The 18,168-nt window shown below is 41.1% G+C and overlaps 1 protein-coding gene across 4 annotated transcripts in view; it reads right to left on the reverse strand.

The window, feature by feature from the left end:
- The window catches only part of LOC146561113 (ATP-binding cassette sub-family C member 2-like), a 36,783-nt gene extending 19,636 nt beyond the window's left edge, over positions 1 to 17,147 (reverse strand). For 3 of the 4 annotated variants that reach the window (XM_085296893.1, XM_085296892.1, XM_085296894.1), the window contains exons 1-18: positions 16,876 to 17,146; positions 15,933 to 16,109; positions 9,986 to 10,126; positions 9,768 to 9,905; positions 9,463 to 9,585; positions 9,317 to 9,372; positions 8,983 to 9,238; positions 8,659 to 8,837; positions 4,031 to 4,208; positions 3,369 to 3,623; positions 2,900 to 2,965; positions 2,593 to 2,730; positions 2,365 to 2,511; positions 2,201 to 2,285; positions 2,017 to 2,083; positions 1,738 to 1,864; positions 630 to 806; positions 252 to 419 (exon numbers count right to left, since the gene is read on the reverse strand). In XM_085296893.1, coding sequence (XP_085153019.1) covers positions 252 to 419; positions 630 to 806; positions 1,738 to 1,864; positions 2,017 to 2,083; positions 2,201 to 2,285; positions 2,365 to 2,511; positions 2,593 to 2,730; positions 2,900 to 2,965; positions 3,369 to 3,623; positions 4,031 to 4,208; positions 8,659 to 8,837; positions 8,983 to 9,238; positions 9,317 to 9,372; positions 9,463 to 9,585; positions 9,768 to 9,905; positions 9,986 to 10,126; positions 15,933 to 16,109; positions 16,876 to 16,920 — 2,523 coding nt within the window. In that variant the 5' untranslated portion in view covers positions 16,921 to 17,146. Of the gene's footprint in view, positions 1 to 251; positions 420 to 629; positions 807 to 1,737; positions 1,865 to 2,016; positions 2,084 to 2,200; positions 2,286 to 2,364; positions 2,512 to 2,592; positions 2,731 to 2,899; positions 2,966 to 3,368; positions 3,624 to 4,030; positions 4,209 to 8,658; positions 8,838 to 8,982; positions 9,239 to 9,316; positions 9,373 to 9,462; positions 9,586 to 9,767; positions 9,906 to 9,985; positions 10,127 to 15,932; positions 16,110 to 16,875 lie in introns of all 4 variants that reach the window. The other variant, XM_085296895.1, reaches the window with a different exon arrangement.
- Between the last annotated feature and the right edge of the window lie 1,021 nt (positions 17,148 to 18,168).

Below are 18,168 nucleotides of genomic sequence, written 5' to 3' on the forward strand. Positions count from 1 at the left end.
TTCATCAGTGTGTTGTTTTGATACAAATCGCCAATTACCCTTAATCCCTTTTTCTGCCACTTATCGAACATGCTACAAGACATTCCTGGAACAAAACCTTTGTTTCTCAGTAAAGGAGTCAAGAATGAAGTGCAATCTTCTCTACCCAACCTTTTACGCATTTCCCCCCAGACCCTTATTGTATTATAAATGATTGGGTTATTCTTAATCCCCATTTTTAATATTGTTAGCATATGTTTTTAAGCACAAACCTTGTCTTTAAGTAATCCATTGGGTCCAATTACATTTTCAAATAGATGCTTTCCTACATGTGAGTCCACAGCAGACAAAGGGTCATCTAATAGATAGATATCAGCCTGACTGTAGACTGCTCTGGCTAAGCTCACACGCTGCTTTTGACCCCCTGAGAGATTGATACCCTGAAAAGAGAAGAAAGGAGGGGAAAAGAGACACACTCTTTTAGCCTTTCCTTTATAATCAGAAGCGCTCTTCTGTTTTGTTACTTTTTTGTCATGTATTTAAGAAACAAATATTTTACATGTGTTTATAATAAACGCCATACACAGTATTTGCATACAGGAAAAATATTTGTGTAACCAAAAACCTGAACCTTTCAAAGTGTAACTCACTTTCTCTCCAATCTCAGTGAGGTCTCCTCCAGGCAGCAGCTCAAGGTCAGGGGCAAGAGCACAGGCCTCTATGACCTTTTTGAAGTTCTCTTCCTCATGTGGAGATCCAAACAAGATATTATCCTTCAAAGTAGCATTTTGGATCCAGGCTTGCTGCGGTACAAAAGCAAGAGAACCCTGGAAAGAAACAAATTATGACTCAATTACAGATGTCTCACTACATCTGTCTTATCATAAAAAAAAACCTGGCATCCACACATTTTTATCCAGACCAAACACTACAGTGGCTAGGTGAAAAACAAATCAATTTACTGGAAATCTAAGAGAACAGTTTATTCTGTGGGTAAAATGGTTTGAGTTATAAGCAAATCATCTGCCTCCATTTCACAAAATTTGTGCAGAAATATACTTCTTTATTCAGCTGTTTTTTCCTTCAATACTGATGAGTTTAGACCAGATTATCAAAACTGGCTTGAATGAATTAGGCTGGTGATGTTTTTTTTATTTATGCATCTTTACTTTGTTTCTTAAAGTCTTTAATGTTTAATTGTTGAATTATTTTAAAAAAATTAAAATATTGTATTGTGATTGTTAAATTATACGCTTTTTGTGCTCCTTGAATGTAACTACTACTATGTAGATCACAAAACGTTTATGCTTTTCATGTAGAAATATTGTTTTCAGTGGGAGTCTATGAGTCTAAATACACTATGAACTTTTTGGGATATCCTTATCTGGATGATTGAGAATGCATAGATACTGCTATATAGAGGAATTTTATACTTTTAGTCATTAAATAAACTCAGTAAATGATTCAATCAACATTGATTTTCTCTGTATTTAAAAAACAAAAAAATAACGAACATAATTTCTTTATGGAATAATAAAGTATTCTGCCTTCGTGAAAGATGAGGGAAGGCGCTGAAGTAAAAACTGAAGCAAACTTAATTTGATTGTGCCACAGTCATGCTACATGTTGAGTTAAAAAAACAAAAAAACATTTGTGTGAACATTTGTGTTATTTTAGTTAAGACGTAATTAGATGTTATGGATTTTACATGTTTTTTTAACACACACTGATAAATACAAACGGGGAAAAAGCCATTACCATAATGTTGATAAAACCTTTGGTACTGTGCATCTCTCCAAGGAGGGCTGACATAAGAGACGACTTTCCTGACCCAACAGCTCCCACTACGGCAACCAACCGACCAGGCTCAATGTCCAAATTCACACTGGAGACACATAATAACTATACTCAATGCTGTGAACACATCAGGGGCAAATAAACAGACTTGAAAAACTTAAGCAATGCTAAAAAATCCTGGTGAACATCTCACAGTTAATTAAGTTAACTAGTAAATTGTGATGACCAACACAGACATACTCTTTCAGCAGAGGCTTTGCATCTTTTTCCCAAGCAAAGGAACCATCACATATGCTCACAGCAGTATCTAAAAAATGAACACAGACCAAGACAGAGCTTAACAGATGATCCGCACACATAAAAACTGTGACTAAGCTTCAATCTTCAGCTGTAGAACAAGTGCAAATTCTAATGGTGAACATACTGAAACTGGGGTCTTGGCGCACAATGTCACTGTCGATGTCTTCCCCTGCCAGAAACTTCTCCAGGCGCTTCTTAGACACTGCTGTCTGAAAATTCAAAGAACAGGTTAAGTTTGATGTTATCACAGGCTTGATACATGTGCGTGATGTAGCTCTGTTCACTTACTTGTACAATGGAAGCAATGAGCATGGGCAGCATGGCAAGAGGAGCTCGGAGGATGTTGAAGAGAGAGATGGAAGTAAAAGCTCTCTCAGCAGTTAACACATTATCGCTGCTCACACTAACAAATACTGCAAACGTGGCCAGAGCAACCTGCAAGTACAGACAGTTTAAGAAAAAAGGTTTCTTTACCATTTGATTCTAATCTCTGTGAAGCTCCTTGACAGAACTCACCAGAGCTGGACTGCAGCGGAAGGTAAGGATGGAGATGGACTGTAGGTAGGCAAACTTCTTCATGACTTTTAGTTCTTCCCCTCTAATGTCTTCCACCTGCTTCTGGAAGGATGGCTCCCAAGCATACAGCTTCAGAATCTGGTGGGAGACAAAAGAAAAAGACAGGGAGGAGGCAGTGAGGCAGAAGGAAGGGTGCGGCAGCAGAGCACTTATTGTTGAAGTTACTGCAGTTTCTTGAAGCATCAAAGCCTTACATGTAAGGAAGGCATCTACATACACCATGAATACACTGAATAAGGGAGCTCACCTTGATCCCATTTAGAATTTCATTCATGATTTTCATTCTCTTATCTTTAAAGTTCATGTTCTCTATCTGAAAAGAGACACAATGTAGCTCATGTTAAACAGGCAATAAGACAATACTTAAAGTGTTTTGAACAGCAATTTATTCTGTGTAATTCATTAGAATCCCCCCCCCCCCCCCCAACTTTTTCACCAGCAAGAATCATGTGCTCAGAGTTACCGAGATCACTTTTTTCACATTATAGTTAATATTAATTAAACGCCTGTATGCTGCGTCACTCAATTGTCTATCTACTTTTGAGCCTCTGAAAGTGGGCGGACTGTATCAAAAGCTATTAAACAGTCAATGCAATACTTTAGTTAAACATCTTGAATAACACTTTAAAATTTGCAGTGTAATCTCATCTTGAATTATCTTGATTTAGAATCTCGCACAGAGGTGTACAGAAGATTTGGCTAGTATTTCCCCTGACCTGGAGTTTTCTGGCCTTGGTTGCTAGCACTGCATTGGTTGGAATTATTAACACCATGACTCCCAGTCCTGCCAACACAGAAGGTCCTAACTCCAGCCACAGGAAAACAATGGATATGATGATCTGCAGAGGGCAGGACCACAGCAGGTGGATAAAGTTGGTCACATCATTGAAGCGCTGGGCATCTGCTGACATCAGGTTCACCGTTTCCCCTACTGTTGACTCCTTACGAGTGTCATTGGACACCACTAATGCCTTAGAAAAGGGATAAAAAGGGCTTATTAATTAGAAAGTGGGGTGAAAATTAAGTAAGAGAAGCATATAAGTGATATTTTGTCTTACTCTGTATGTTTTAGTACATCAACAAAGCAGGAGATGGGTCTTTGTGTCACTTTTTTTAAAACCATAATCCTACTCTAACCCTATATATTGAAAAAAGCAAAGCTGACCTTATCTAAGAAATAATGTAAATAGTTTTTCTGTGACAAGTATGCGCTGATAAAAGTTATTTATAACTGAAACATCTGACAACTGACTTAAGCAGAAAATTATGACTAGTAATTTTTTTCTTCTAATGTGTAACAGTAATTTATATTATACAGCATTTGATTTTTTTTTCACACCAATGTCAATAAATGGTGTTCTGTCACTCCTGTTTTTACCTTTTTATACACAGCAGCCATAAGTGCAGTGCGAACCTTCATCCCCAGCACATGGCAGCGCTGGAAATACTGCTGTAGGGTTAGAGACTGTAGCAGAACCACCACCATCAGCAACACTGCATACAGATAGCCCTCCCAGGCATATCTGGATTTGTCCTGAGTGAACGAGATCATCAATCTAGGAAAAACAGAAAAAAAGAAGAAAACATGCTAATCTCCAGCTTCATCTTTAGCACTTATCTAACAATGTCCTCATTTCATCCTGCCACTCCTGTTATCGGTTATGAATGACTAGTGTCAAGACATGAGGGACAGAGAGAGATTAAAGACCCCCTGCCTTCTTCTCATCACATCAGAGAGAGGGTGAAAAGGCTTAACATCCCTTTTTTTTTAAGTGATTTATAGTTTTAATCTTTATTTTTATCCTCATTTTTTATTGTTTTTTTTTTTTTTGTTTAAAGATAAATCAAAATATAAGCTTGATCAATATGTTAAATGAGAAATGTAGTTTGAGTAGTGAAACAGTCTAGATTTTGTGTCTGTAGACATGATCCAACTTAGTTCTTTACCTATTGGTGTCAGCAATGTGAAGGATGTCTCTTAAATGTTCAAATGTCATGAGATCTTATATGTTAAGAATTACGAAGAAAATGTAAAGAAGTGTTGTTGAAGTAAACTTTGATTAATCAAATACATATTGTGTGGTTGGACATCAGATGATCCTAAGTGAACAATGTGCTTGAATGACTAGATAGGAGGAGAGAGAAGGGGGGGCAAAAAGGCACTTGGGAGAGTATAAAAGAGAGCGCCCAAATGCATTCTTTGCTCTTCCCTTCATCTGCTGTGAGATGAACAGTTCAGAAGATTGGATCTCTAAGTGAACTTTGTGCCTGACGGTGGTCAGGACTACAGAACACTGAGATAAGCACATCTTCAGACCTGGGCGTGCCTGTCTCCTCTCCAGTGTTAAGAAAAAACTCAGCATTAACTCATTATAATTTTCGTACAATTAAAGTCTAAATTGTTGATATTCACCTTTTAACCCGTTGTGAAACAGTACAGGTAAAAATCTGAGTATTGACCCATTTTAATGTAAATAGCTCTTACAGGTTACTTCAGCCCTTTACACATAACATACCCTTGAGGCCTACTGTCAAGCCCTCTAAAGCTAACCCACTTAAATACCAAGCACACCAATAAAGAGGGGAGCCGCTGTAACTATGTGCCTGACGGAGGCCAGGACTGCAAGGCTACTCGGGTCCCCGGATTTTATCAGATAAGCAGGAAAAACATACAGACGATTTTGAGACCATTAAAGCTGGGCGAGCTCCCTGAGCCACATCAGCCCCATCTGAACTCTGCATTGCCTGCTGGGTAATACTCATCCAGCGATTAGAACTTCTTAAACAGAGAGCTGACCCAGACTTCCTGTATAGGGGTGCTGGTCCCGCAGACTGACAATAGGGAATAGTTAACCCAAAGGATTGTAAAAGGTAACTGCAAGTGAATAAAAAAAAAAACATCTGTGACAGATAATTGTATAAATTCCTTTCCTTTTGTTAAGGAATATATATATATTTTTAGTACTTATTTTCTGATTATTTTTGTTTTATGCAGACCAGAATATTAAGAGGCCACGTTTCACTCATTAAGTGTTTTAAAGGTCATAAATTGCTGAGCAAGACTGGAACACGGTGCAGAACAGGAAACTGTGCAGAACAGGGAGTCTTGTGCAGAGCTGCAGAGGCAGAGTGTAGCGCAGAAGTTGTTTTGATCAAAACTGTGTGTGACGTGTAAGTACCAAAATAACAGGAGGAGGGAGCTGACTATAATATAGGTTATAGGCTTCTAATGCTTCAGATCAGGTCTGCACGCATTCAGGTCCAGACCAAAAAGGCTAGGCAGTGCATGTATCACCTACGACAACTGAAGAAGCCCTACAACATCCAGAGCCTTCAGGTACTCGGGGCGGACCTCATCAACACCAGGGGCTCTGCCACCAAGGAGTTGTTTAACTGCCTCAGTGACCTCGCCCCCGGAAACTGGCGGGTCATTCCCCTCATCCCCAGACTCTGCTTCCTCCTCGGAAGACGTGTCAGTGGGATTAAGGAGGTCCTCGAAGTATTCCTTCCACCGCCTGACAATTTTCTCAGTAGACGTCAGCAGCGCTCCGCCAGCACTATACACAGTGCAGGTAGAGCACCGCTTTCCCCTCCCGAGACGCCTGACGGTTTGCCAGAATCTCTTCGAGGCAGTCCGAAAGTCTTTTTCCATGGCCTCTCCGAACTCCTACACCCAAGTTTTTGCTTCAGCCACTGCCCAAGCTGCATTCCACTTGGCCTGTCGATACCTATTGGCTGCCTCCGGAGTCCCACAGGCTAACCAAGCCCAATAGGACTCCTTCTTCAGCCTGGTGGCTCCCTTCACCTCTGGTGTCCAGCATTTGGTTCGGGGATTACCACCACGGCAGGCACCAACCACCTTGTGGCCGTAGCTCAATGCAGCAGCTTTGGCAATGGAGACGCTGAACATGGTCCATTCGGACTCAATGTCCCCAGTCTCCCTCGGAATGCTGTTGAAGCTCTGCCAGAGGTGTGCGTTGAAGATCTCGCAGACTGGGGCCTCAGCTAGACGTTCCCAGCACACCCTCACTACGCGTTTAGGTGCACCGGGTCTGTCCAGCGTCCTCCTCCGCCACCTGATCCAACTCACCACCAGGTGGTGATCAGTTGACAGCTCAGCCCCTCTCTTTACTCGAGTGTCCAGAACATATGGTCGCAGGTCTGGTGATATGATTACAAAATCGATCATCGACCTATGACCTAGAGCGTCCTGGTGCCACGTGCACTTATAGACACTCTTATGTTCGAACAAGGTGTTTGTTATGGCCAAACTGTGATTTGCACAGAAGTCCAATAACAAAACACGGCTCGGGTTCAGATTCGGGAGGCCGTTCCTCCCAATCACACCCCTCCAGGTCTCGCTGTTCTTGCATTGAAGTCGAAGTCTCCCAGCAGGACAACAGGGTCTCCAGGTGCAGCACCTTCCACCCCCCCCACCCCCCACCCCCCAGGGACTCTAAGAAGGCTGGGTACTCTGAACTGCCACTCAGCGCATAAGCGCAGATGACAGTCAGGACCCATTCCCCAAACCCTCTCACCCACCGGGAAGAACTCCAAAGTACCGGCAGCAAGCCGAGGGGATATTAGAATACCCAGCCCGCCGCCTCTCACCAGGGGCAACTCCAGACTGAGACAGAGTCCAGCCCCTCTCCAGGAGACTGGTTCCAGAGCTCAAGCCATGCGTAGAGGTGAGCCCGATTATATCTAGCCGGTACCTCTCAACCTCACGCACTAACTCAGGCTCCTTCCCCACCAGAGAGGTGACATTCCATGTCCCTATTGCCAGTCTTGGCAGCCGGGGATCAGTCCGCCAGGGCCTCCGCTCCTGGCCACCACCCGGCACACAATGCACCCGACCCCTATGGCGCCTCCTGCGGGAGGATGGGCCCATGTCTCCTCTTCGGGGTGTGCCCGGCCGGGCCCCATGGACTAAGGCCCGGCCGCCAGACGCTTGCCCTCGGGCACTCTCCCCGGCCTGGTTCCAGGGCGGGGCCCCGGTAACCCTATCCCAGGCAGGGTACACTGTTCCCTTGATGTTCTCTTCATAAGGGTCTTCTGAATCGCTCTTTGTCTGGTCCCTCACCCAGGACCAACTTGCCATGGGAGACCCTACCAGGGGGCAAAAGCCCCCAGACAACATAGCCCCTGGGATCCCTGGGACACACAAACCCCTCCACCACGATAAGGTAGCGATTCACGGAGAGGTCTCTCCAAAGATCCTCAGGATTTTCTATACAGGCGCTGTGGAGAGCATCCTCACAGTGGTTTGGGAACAGCTGTGTGAAGGACCAAAAAGCTCTCCAGAGAGTGATCCGTACAGCAGAACGCTGCTGCAGGATTGCTCTCCCCCCGCTTCAGGACACCTATACCAGGAGATGCCGGACTAGAGCAGCGCAGATACTGAAGGACCTGTCCCATCCTGGCAACAAACTGTTCCAACTTATGCAATCTGGTAGAAGGTTCCGCATCATCCGGGCAAGGACAGAGAGACTCAAGAGGAGCTTCTATCCCCAAGCCATCCGGGCCCTAAACACACACACATCCGCCCTCTCACATCATCTATAATTGACTGAGACAGGACTCTTCCAGACACTCTAAACCCAGGCACAATGTACATTTCAAATTCCTTTAATTTTAAATATGTGACAAATAAAGAACCTTGAACCTTGAACCTTGATCTGCAGATGCTTACATCGTGCGGATCTCTCTTCCGGAAGATAATATATTGAATAAAATGATTATAAATACTTTGACCACTCTGAGTCTGCATCTTCTCTGTCCAGTAGAAAAATAAAAAGAACTGGTTTCAATATTTTCCTTTTCTTTTTGAAAAGTATGCATCAGAAAGTCAGAACAGTGAACTATTAAGAGACCACTGTAGTCCAATACAGGGTACAACACAGCTGAGTTGCTGGTTTAAGTCCAGCGACATTGTACAAGCACAACATTGTTCTTCTCTTAAATCTGTTGTTTTATTTCTGTAACCTTCTGTAATATCTTACTCACTTAAGAAGCTGAGGACTGACAAAGGTTAACACATCCTGCAGAAGTTTGAAGCAGACAGATTCAATCAGAATCCTTTTAAAGGTCTTGTAAATGGTGGTAATCAGCCATGAATTGGGATAGTTCTCTTCCTCCTTATTGTCCTTTTTCTTCTTTTCATCTTCCTTCTTCCCCCTTTCCTCCTAAAAGAACAGATCGTTTAAACACAGTTGATGAGATTTATTCAGAAAAAAACATAGTGATGTTGATTAGTGATGTTATTAAAATCCGTTTAGACTGTAGCTCAATATAGTGTACATGTGTGTGGAAGTGTTTGAATGCTCTCACCATCATTAGTACATCCTGACTGACTCCTTTCCCCAGACCACTGGAAAGCCCATTTTGCTGTGGGTTTTCCTGGGCACTGTCTCTGGTTTTAGCTGATTTCTTTTTCATCTTGTTCTGGAATCGGACCCTAGCTGCATCCAACTCAGGCTTCATGAAATGCTGGAAACGCTCATTGATGAAAGCAGTGCTATCACTCTCATTCAGATCCCACATGTCCTCCTGAACCAGAGGTTGTTTGTAGCCTTTTAAGACCATACTGTAAAAACAATGAAAAGACATGGAGCACATATGTAGGTGCTTGTTAAGATTCCTACTATACTGACTTTAATGTTACCTGTTTAACCAGTTGAATGTGATTCTGCTCAAAAATGGTGCACCTGCTTCAGGATTCTGTGGATAAAAACAAGATTAACATTTGACTCCTTATGAACTTTGCCCTCGGAAAACAAACAAGCAAAACCACTAACAAATAAAGGGTACCTTTTTTATAAAGTCTTTAGCTTCTGGGGGAATATCAGCCATAATAGAAAGAACTAGTGCAATCAGTTCAAGCCCAAAAGAAATGTAGAAAAGGCTGAAACGTGGGACATCACGGACCTCGCCCTAATTGCCAAAAATGAGAGAAAGAAAAACTTTAAAGGGTCCCGAAGAAAAATGAAAATGGTGTGTTATGCAACACATGGAGAGCTAAAAGTCAATCATATCAAGTTATTGCACCATGTCTGAGTAAATCTACTATTTGTCTTCTACTTTAATCCAACTTGATTACATGTCTTCACTCATACCAGTCTGAGAGCCTCTCGTAGGAGGGTCTGGAAAGGAAAGATGTCACACAATACAAGGAGCAACCAGAAGAGGAAAATAGAGGCAGAGTCTATTGCTCCTTCCCGTCTTAATCCTTCATGGCAAAGCAGGACAAGGATCTAACAAAGAAGACACATCAGAACATAAAAACAAATCCTTTCAAATTTAAATAAATAAATATAAAGGTTGCTCAATTTACCCATGTGATTGCAAATAAAACTGGATTTGCGTAGTATGCAGCAGCATTTTCTGAAGATTGGTCACTGTTTGGACCAAAATCTTCTCCTAGTGTGACTCCCAGGTGTGCTATGGCCGTCAGGAACAACAGAGACGCCACAAGCTGAAGGAAGAAAACACAGACCAGACAGGAGAATAAATCATGTTATTTTATGCAAAAAAAAAATTTAATAATCTTTTGCATAAACTTTTGACCAATACTATGTTTTTTTTTTCATGAGATAACAAATACTTAAAACTAAGTTCTTTCCCTTCATTCCTTCAAGGTTTTAGAGAAGTGATAACAGATGCTTAAAATACGCAGAATGAGACATCTCTTTGCCCTTTTGCTGTAAATGACTTGTCCTTTCCATGTTAGAACATTTCATACACAGTATATGCATTTATAATAAACTCACAGAGAATGGCCTCTTGGTGTTTTTGACCTTAACAGTGAATTTACACTACATGTGTTTTAGCTTCAATGTATACACTCTTTTTTTACACTGACCTTTGGAAAAACATTGTTCTTTTTATATTACTCCAGTCCTCAAGGGCCAGTTTTCCCAAATTTTTCCATGTGTCCCTGCTGCAACACATCTGAATAAAATTCAGTAGGTCATAGGTTCTCAAACTGTGGTACGCGTACCACTGGTGGTACATGGGCTCCCTCTAGTGGTGTGCAGGAAGTCTCTAAAATTTTTTGAAGACTGAATAATATACCATGTTCTGATTCAGGGATTTCTGAAAAATTAAAACGTAAAGCTCTGCTATCACTTTCGACATAAATGACGACAGGAAACTAAACAGCAGTGACATTTATATGGTTACTGTAGTTGGACTAGCTGGTATATAATGATGTGCTATATGGTGGCTAGCTACACAACTATGGTTAGCATAATATAAACACAGTGAAGCTGGAGGATGAACGCTAACTTTTTTCAACTCGACAAAAGTTAACGTGAGGTTTCCCAATGTTTAGGGACAAATGCAATTACATGTCGGGATGATGTAAATGGACCAAAAGTCAGTCATTACTGAGATAATCCATTCACAGTACGAGGTTGGTCATTAATATACTGCTGCATGGGCTGGGCTGTTGTTACATTGTAAGGTTTTCAAAACTGAGTTTTAAAATGAATAGTGGTAATAAAAATTGAGAGAGGTCAACAGTTATCACAGCCTTTTTTAGGGGCTTGTTCAGATTAAGTAGGAAAAGATACAAAGCATTAAACATGCTAAAAACACAACAGCCTTAATAAATGCAGAGTAGTTTTGACCCGAAGGCAGGGTTCATCACTTAAAGACTGGATAGCCACCTGCTGTGAATGTTTTAATGCAGTACAGTTGTTATTATTATCACTTGTCACATCCTGATTATGACAGTTAAAATAAATAACATTCACATAAGAAATAAAATTGTCTCATGTAAACTGTATATGGTGTTAAATAGGCCTATACTACTGTACTTTTGTTTGGGGTTGCCACCTCAGCATGCAGTCAAGGCATCAGAATAATATAGGAAAATAATGAAAAAGCCTAACAATAGGTGCAGTTGTAAAGAGGTTTGCACAGTCTGTAAAATGAGTAATATATGTATTGATTGGGGCGACCGTGGCTCAGGGGGTTGGGAAGCGTATCTGTAACCGGAAGGTCGCCGGTTTGATCCCCGGGCTCTCTGTCCTGGTCGTTGTGTCCTTGGGTAAGACACTCTACCCTACAGCCTACTGGTGTTGGCCAGAGGGGCCGATGGCGCGATATGGCAGCCTCACCTCTGTCAGTCTGCCCCAGGGCAGCTGTGGCTACAACCGTAGCTTGCCTCCACCAGTGTGTGAATGTGAGAGTGAATGAATAGTGGCATTGTAAAGCACTTTGGGTGCCTTGAAAAGCGCTATATAAATCCAATCCATTATTGTGTTTTTCATTGTGTAGCTATTTTTCTGCATTTGAAAATGCATTTGTGAACTAGCATGAAGTGTGGAAAGAGGGGAATGTTAATGCAATACTGAGAAACCCTCAGATTAAAGTGAAAACTAATCTTTAATTAGGATGATTACAGTCCATAGGGGGAAATGAACAGCAAAAATCAAGCTTTTTCAGAGAACTTGGAGCACTTGAAGGCAGGTTAACATATGACCTGACAAAGAACAAAGGAAATAGGTTATAAAATCCACACATAAGAATTAAGGGAAATGGACATAGCTGGGGAACAAAGCAAAACTTAAAAAGAAAGAAAAACTAAATGCAAGAGACAGGAGAAAAATGACTAGCAAAATAAAAACAAAACAAAACAGGGAATGAGAAACAATAGTTTGAAAGAGGGAGACAAGAACTTTACAGAATGAAGAACACTGAATGAGCACATTGAGCAAACACTGAGAGAAAAACTTCAAAGTTCTACAATCAGGACTACGGTAACTTTGTACTTTTACGTAGTTCTACAAAGGTCCCTGCAAAGTCACAGAAAATGTTAGTGGTAACGGTAAACAAAACCTTTAAAGCACTGTAATTCTTCATACTTGCAAACTGCTACACAGCGTACAGATTAGCAATGTGCCTCATTTCTGTGTAGGTCCTGATGGTGTCTGTGAAGGTTCTCAGTCATCGAGGTCATTGTAGTCTAAGGCAGCGGTCCCCAACCCCCGGGCCTCGGACCGGTACCGGTCCATGAGTCGTTTGGTACCGGGCCGCGAGAGTTGAGGCTCAGGTGTGAAATGTATAGTTTTCAGGGTTTTTATCAGTTTTCAGCGTTATCTTGTTATCGTTTTTATCGTTTACTCGGTTTTCGTGTGTTATGAATAAATTTTCTTTTTTTCGGTACCAGTACTAGTTTTATTTTGTTGTATTTATCCGCGACACCTTAAAGGCCGGTCCATGAAAATATTGTCGGGCGTAAACCGGTCCGTGGCGCAAAAAAGGTTGGAGACCGCTGGTCTAAGGAGTTAGAAAGAAAAGCGTCTGAACTTCTATAAGTTGCTTGAAGAGGTTTCACCTCTCATCCGAGAAGCTTCTTCAGTTCTAAGGTCAAATGGTGGAGAATCCCAGATTTAAACCCAGTGGGAGTATCCCCCCAAAGAGGGACAAAGGACCCCTGATGATCCTCTACCTAATCACATGAGCCAAGGTGTGAAAACGGGAGTGGGTCACAATCAGCCAGGGTTTCCCTAGCTGGTGTTAGGGAGGTTAAGAAAGACAGACAGCGAGGAATGCCCAGACCTCTACATTGGAGAGACCAAACAGCCACTTCACAAGCGCATGGCACAACATAGAAGCGCCACCTCCACGGGACAAGACTCAGCAGTCCATCTGCATCTAAAGGACAAAGGTCACTCTTTCAAGGATGCCAATGTTCACATTTTGGACAGAGAGGACAGATGGTTTGAAAGAGGAGTGAAAGAAGCCATTTATGTCCACTGTGAGTGACCATCTTTGAACAGAGGCGGTGGTTCACGACACCAACTGTCTGCCTTCTATAATCCAGTTTTGAGATCCCTTCCCAGACAACTTAACGCCCACTCACACCCTGGGCCATCTGATCTCAGGAAATCACATGATAAGGTGGGGCCACGTTTCACAATGAGCTCACCCGAAACCCTGGCTCATTGTGACCCACACCCGTTTTCACATCTTGGCTCATGTGATTAGGTAGAGAATCATCAGGGGGTCCTTTGTCCCTCTTTGGGGGGAAACTCCCACTGGGTTTAAATCTGGGACTCTCCACCGTTTGACCTTAGAACTGAAGAAGCTTCTCGGATGAGAGGTGAAACGTCTTCAAGCAACTTAAAGAAGTCCAGACGCTTTTCTTTCCAAGCTCCTTAGAGTAGGTCCTGATGATGTACAGATAACCTTTTAGGGTTTTCACTGAAACACCACAGCTATGACAATTTCTGAACTACCTTAAAATGCTTATTCAAACTCACCTTTTTACCATACCCCTTGACACCAATAAGTCATATAATGAATGCTGAAAGAAAGAAAAGCAAGTCTGTTTGACTGGAGGGTCACTTGAATAAATAAAGCTGCCTAAATGCAAATAACAATAATAATAATAATGATAATAATAAAATGTGTACTGAACAGTATCTATTGCAGGTAGCCAAAAAGATAAAAACCCTAACATCACTTCAGCCTTTAGCTTTGCTAGCAAGCCTGCTCTCAGTATCATGCTAGGAAAGAGTTTGTTTAATAGTTAACTAACACCTCTGTTAACTATATAGAATAGTACTAGTCATAGAGATTTAGTGCCAAGCTAGAGTAAAGACAGTGTGCTAATAACACTGTGTTTGCTACACTTGACTTGCAGGTGCAGTGTGTACGGTTGTGCCCTGCTGCTGACTGTGACTGCTCCTTTTTCCTCCTTTCAAAGAAGCTATTGCTGTTTTTACAACAAACAATGTCAGACTGTTCTGGCCTGTGCTTATACAAAAGTAAGCACTGTTAGGTCTTTTAGGTTATATTTGTATAAATGATCCATTTTCCTCTGATGAATTGTTCCCTAGCTTTTTGAAAAAAAATCTTCACCTTCTCTTCCAAAAGGTAAAAATTCCAAACTGTCAGTTTGTAAGCATCCCATAATCCACAGTGACCTCTCCATATAAAGTCTGTTTCCTTTCTGTATCGTTGCTGACTTGAAAGCGAACTGCTATTAAGCTTAGATGGAAAGTGCCCGTCCTTCACGCCTAGTTTCTTTTTAAAACTAAAATGTGAAATCTTCCGGAGTTAAACCCTTCACTTCTTACAGACATTTTTGTATTAAAAAAAAACTAAGCAATTCCAAATACATTATGATCACTTGTTACAAAATGTATTAAAAAAAATTTTTTAATTTAAAATGCTATTAAATCATATAGTATTTTTAATTATACAATCCTGTGATTTCATAAGCATTTAACATGTATTGTCCAAACTCATTAATATATCTTGAGAAAAATATAAAACATGTATTTTTGTTTTTATAAGTTTATGGTATATTTACCAGTTTTGGTCAATGATTCTAAAAAAGTACATAACCAATAAAAAATGCACCATTTTTTTAAAATATACCCTGTGAAGGTTTACAAATACTAAATGGAAATTATTTACTCATAAAAGGAACATTTATAGATGTTGTCACCATTTTCTTGGGATGAATGTGTGAGGTCAAATATTTCATGAATCTTACTTTATATGCATTTTTATGATTTTGGCTGCAGTACAGTGAACAATACCAAAGCCTGGAATAAGTATGCATTTCACATACCACCATGACCACCATCACATGAAACCAGGCTGTTATACAGAAATGGGAGAGGCAGGTTACCACCCCAGATGTGTCCTCGCCTGACCGGAGGAAAGCGGAGTGCCAGAAGGCTGCGACCAGCCTTTGGGCCAACGAGGGATTGCCAAGTCTAAACCACGGCATCTCCCCAACAGTTTTGACCAATTAAAAGCATCATACATAATTCTCTGTAATGTTAAGTAAAGGTCGCTCTCTTTCAGGACGTTGGTTACAGCTAACTGCTTGCAGACTGTGGTTTTCTGAATCAAAGAGATCCATGTACATGCTTATGGGTTGAACTGCTTGAGGCAATAAATGATTAGAAACTCAGACTACATCCTTCTTTTACTCAAGATAAAAAGAATGCGCAACAAATGCTTCCATCAAAACACAACATATGTGTTAATTGTCAACAAATCCAAGTAAAGGTACATAAACTAGTTTTAATGTCATTTTGTCATCTTTTACTGTCATTTTACTGTAATTTGATTCATATTTTATATATTAAAAAAATCTCATTCAGTTTTTCCTGTAAATCCTGTAAAACCTTACAGTAAAAAATATTTATTTGCAGTATACAGTTAAACATTTGAAACTAGAAGACAGCTACCTAAGCTATGAACTGAAACAACAATTTTTTATGAAGATGTCTTTATTAGATAGTATTTCTTACCTGTTTGCAGATGTAGAGCTTGGACAGTTGTTTTGTGTTTACATTTGCACTCTGACAGAGAGCCAGCAGGTGCCATGGGGCACAGAGCCACAGAAAACAAAGGGGGATCCATACAAGAACTGTCTGTTCCACACATAGTGGAAGGTCTGGGTCTGGTCGCTTCAGATATGAAACATTCTGAAGAACACATACAAACAAACACATATACATAACAAAGTCCCGCTGCCCTTCCAAGGGAACCATAAAGTTGTTTTAAAAATTCAACTGATTAACTTTTTGAAACCAGAAACTTTCTGAAACCAGAAAGTTAATCATTTTCTTTTCTGCCTTTTTGGAAGATGTCTCACAGTTGCTGTGACAAATAGAAACCATGACCTTCTTGTTTGTCCATTCTGTGTTGAACAGACTGACACAATAACATGAACAGCTTTTTACACGTATATCTTTCATTTTTACTGCCTTTTAATCAGCTTCACTTATCTTACAGCTTTTATTTCTCCAAAGCATAAAAAAAAAGCAAAAAACTATGACATCAACATGTCCCTGACATGGTATTATAAGGTCAAATCAAATAAAATCAAAATTTATTTAGATAGCACATTTTAAAACAACAGTGTTGACCATAGTGCTTCACAGTCCGTAAAAGCATGAGACAATTAAAACAAACAATAAAACAGGACAACAAACAATAGGTAACAACACAATAAGCTAGAACAGCCAACTAGTTAGAATCAAAAGCCAAAGTAAAAAGATAAGTAATAATAATATAAAAAAAACCGCCAAAAACTATGACATCAACATGTCCCTGACATGGTATTATAAGGTGTTATATGTCTGTTTGCTGTCATTTTCAACATACCTTCCAGACAATTTACTTTGTATGTTACTAGTCTTATATGTTTGTTTGAATTAATTCTTCAGTCTTTCTGCTTGTTTAACTCACCCAAAAAATGGACCCACAGTACTCCTCCAGAGCTGCCGCACACATGCTTTACAGTGATAGCTTCAGTCAACCTCAGCTGATCAGACAAGCCGACGCCTCTCACCCTCTGCCCCACTACTGCCGTGTTTTACTCAAATACTGCTGCTTTCTCCTCTGTCCACCCACAGCTTACTGACAATTGTAGGATGTGGCTGTAAGGGACTTTGATCCATGAGGTTTTTTAAGCAGAAAAAAAAAGTTGCTTATTCCCTCTACAGAGAAACAACATTAATACAACAGAGAGGTGCTGGATTAGCGTAGAGAATACAAGATTCGAATCTGTACCTGGTTTCTACAAAAAGTACACTACAGGCTTTCTAGTGAGTCAGTGAAAACATTCAACCGATAAAGCAAAATCATTTAGAGAATCAAGCTTTGTAATTTGCGCAAATAAGCTCCTGAGAGAGGAAAAAAAAGTGAAGGACTTACATAAGTCTTACCATGCTCTATTAACTGTGTTAGGGGGAAAACCTACTGAAAAGGGAAGGGGACGGGAGCATTTAGGGATTTGGAGGGAGTGGGGTCATTAGATCCCTTTTCCTGTTATTTTCTACATAAATATTTTAAACCAGTAAGGTTTTGATAAATGATTGTTGTCTGACTTTAAAATAAGAAAAGTACTCTAGTTCCACTTTGTCATAAGTACACATACAGTTGTGGTCAAACATTTACATAAACTCATCATTGATATGAATGTCATTCTATTTTTTTGGCTTTTAATGATTTCTTTGAAGTCTGTCATGGTCCAGGTGTGTGCCAGTGTGTCTCCCTCCGAGCCGGCATCTCCACCCCTGGGAGGAGCCTCAGTGTTCTGCTGATTGCTCACACCTGTGGGTAATTTAGCCGGGGACTCATAAGGCCAGCGTACTCAACCTCTCTTTGCCAGATTCTCAGCTAACCCTAGTTAGTGCAGGCCACCACCGTGAGTTCGCACTCGCTTGGTGAATTACCTTGTCTCATCGTGTGTTTCTCTCATAGCCACACCAAGCTGCCAAACATTAATCTCTGCCGAAGAGCTCCAACCCGGACACTGGACCACCTGACAGTCCCACAGGCTGTTCACCTGAACCACCTGCCTGCCTCCCTGCCTCCACGCCAGGAATTTCGGACCACACACCCGGACCACTCACCCCTCCACGTCACCACCGACCACCCGCGGCAAGTACGAAGTATGAAGGAAGATTCAGAACAAACGGCTTATCCATATTTCTCCTGAACCATACCTGAACGTCTGTACTCTATTTACAGTGACTC

Source organism: Mchenga conophoros, linkage group LG13 (assembly GCF_057382185.1).
Source record: "Mchenga conophoros isolate Kocher_MC1m ecotype Shallow Benthic linkage group LG13, M_conophoros_male_GT1.1, whole genome shotgun sequence".
NCBI classification, from domain to species: Eukaryota; Metazoa; Chordata; class Actinopteri; order Cichliformes; family Cichlidae; genus Mchenga; species Mchenga conophoros.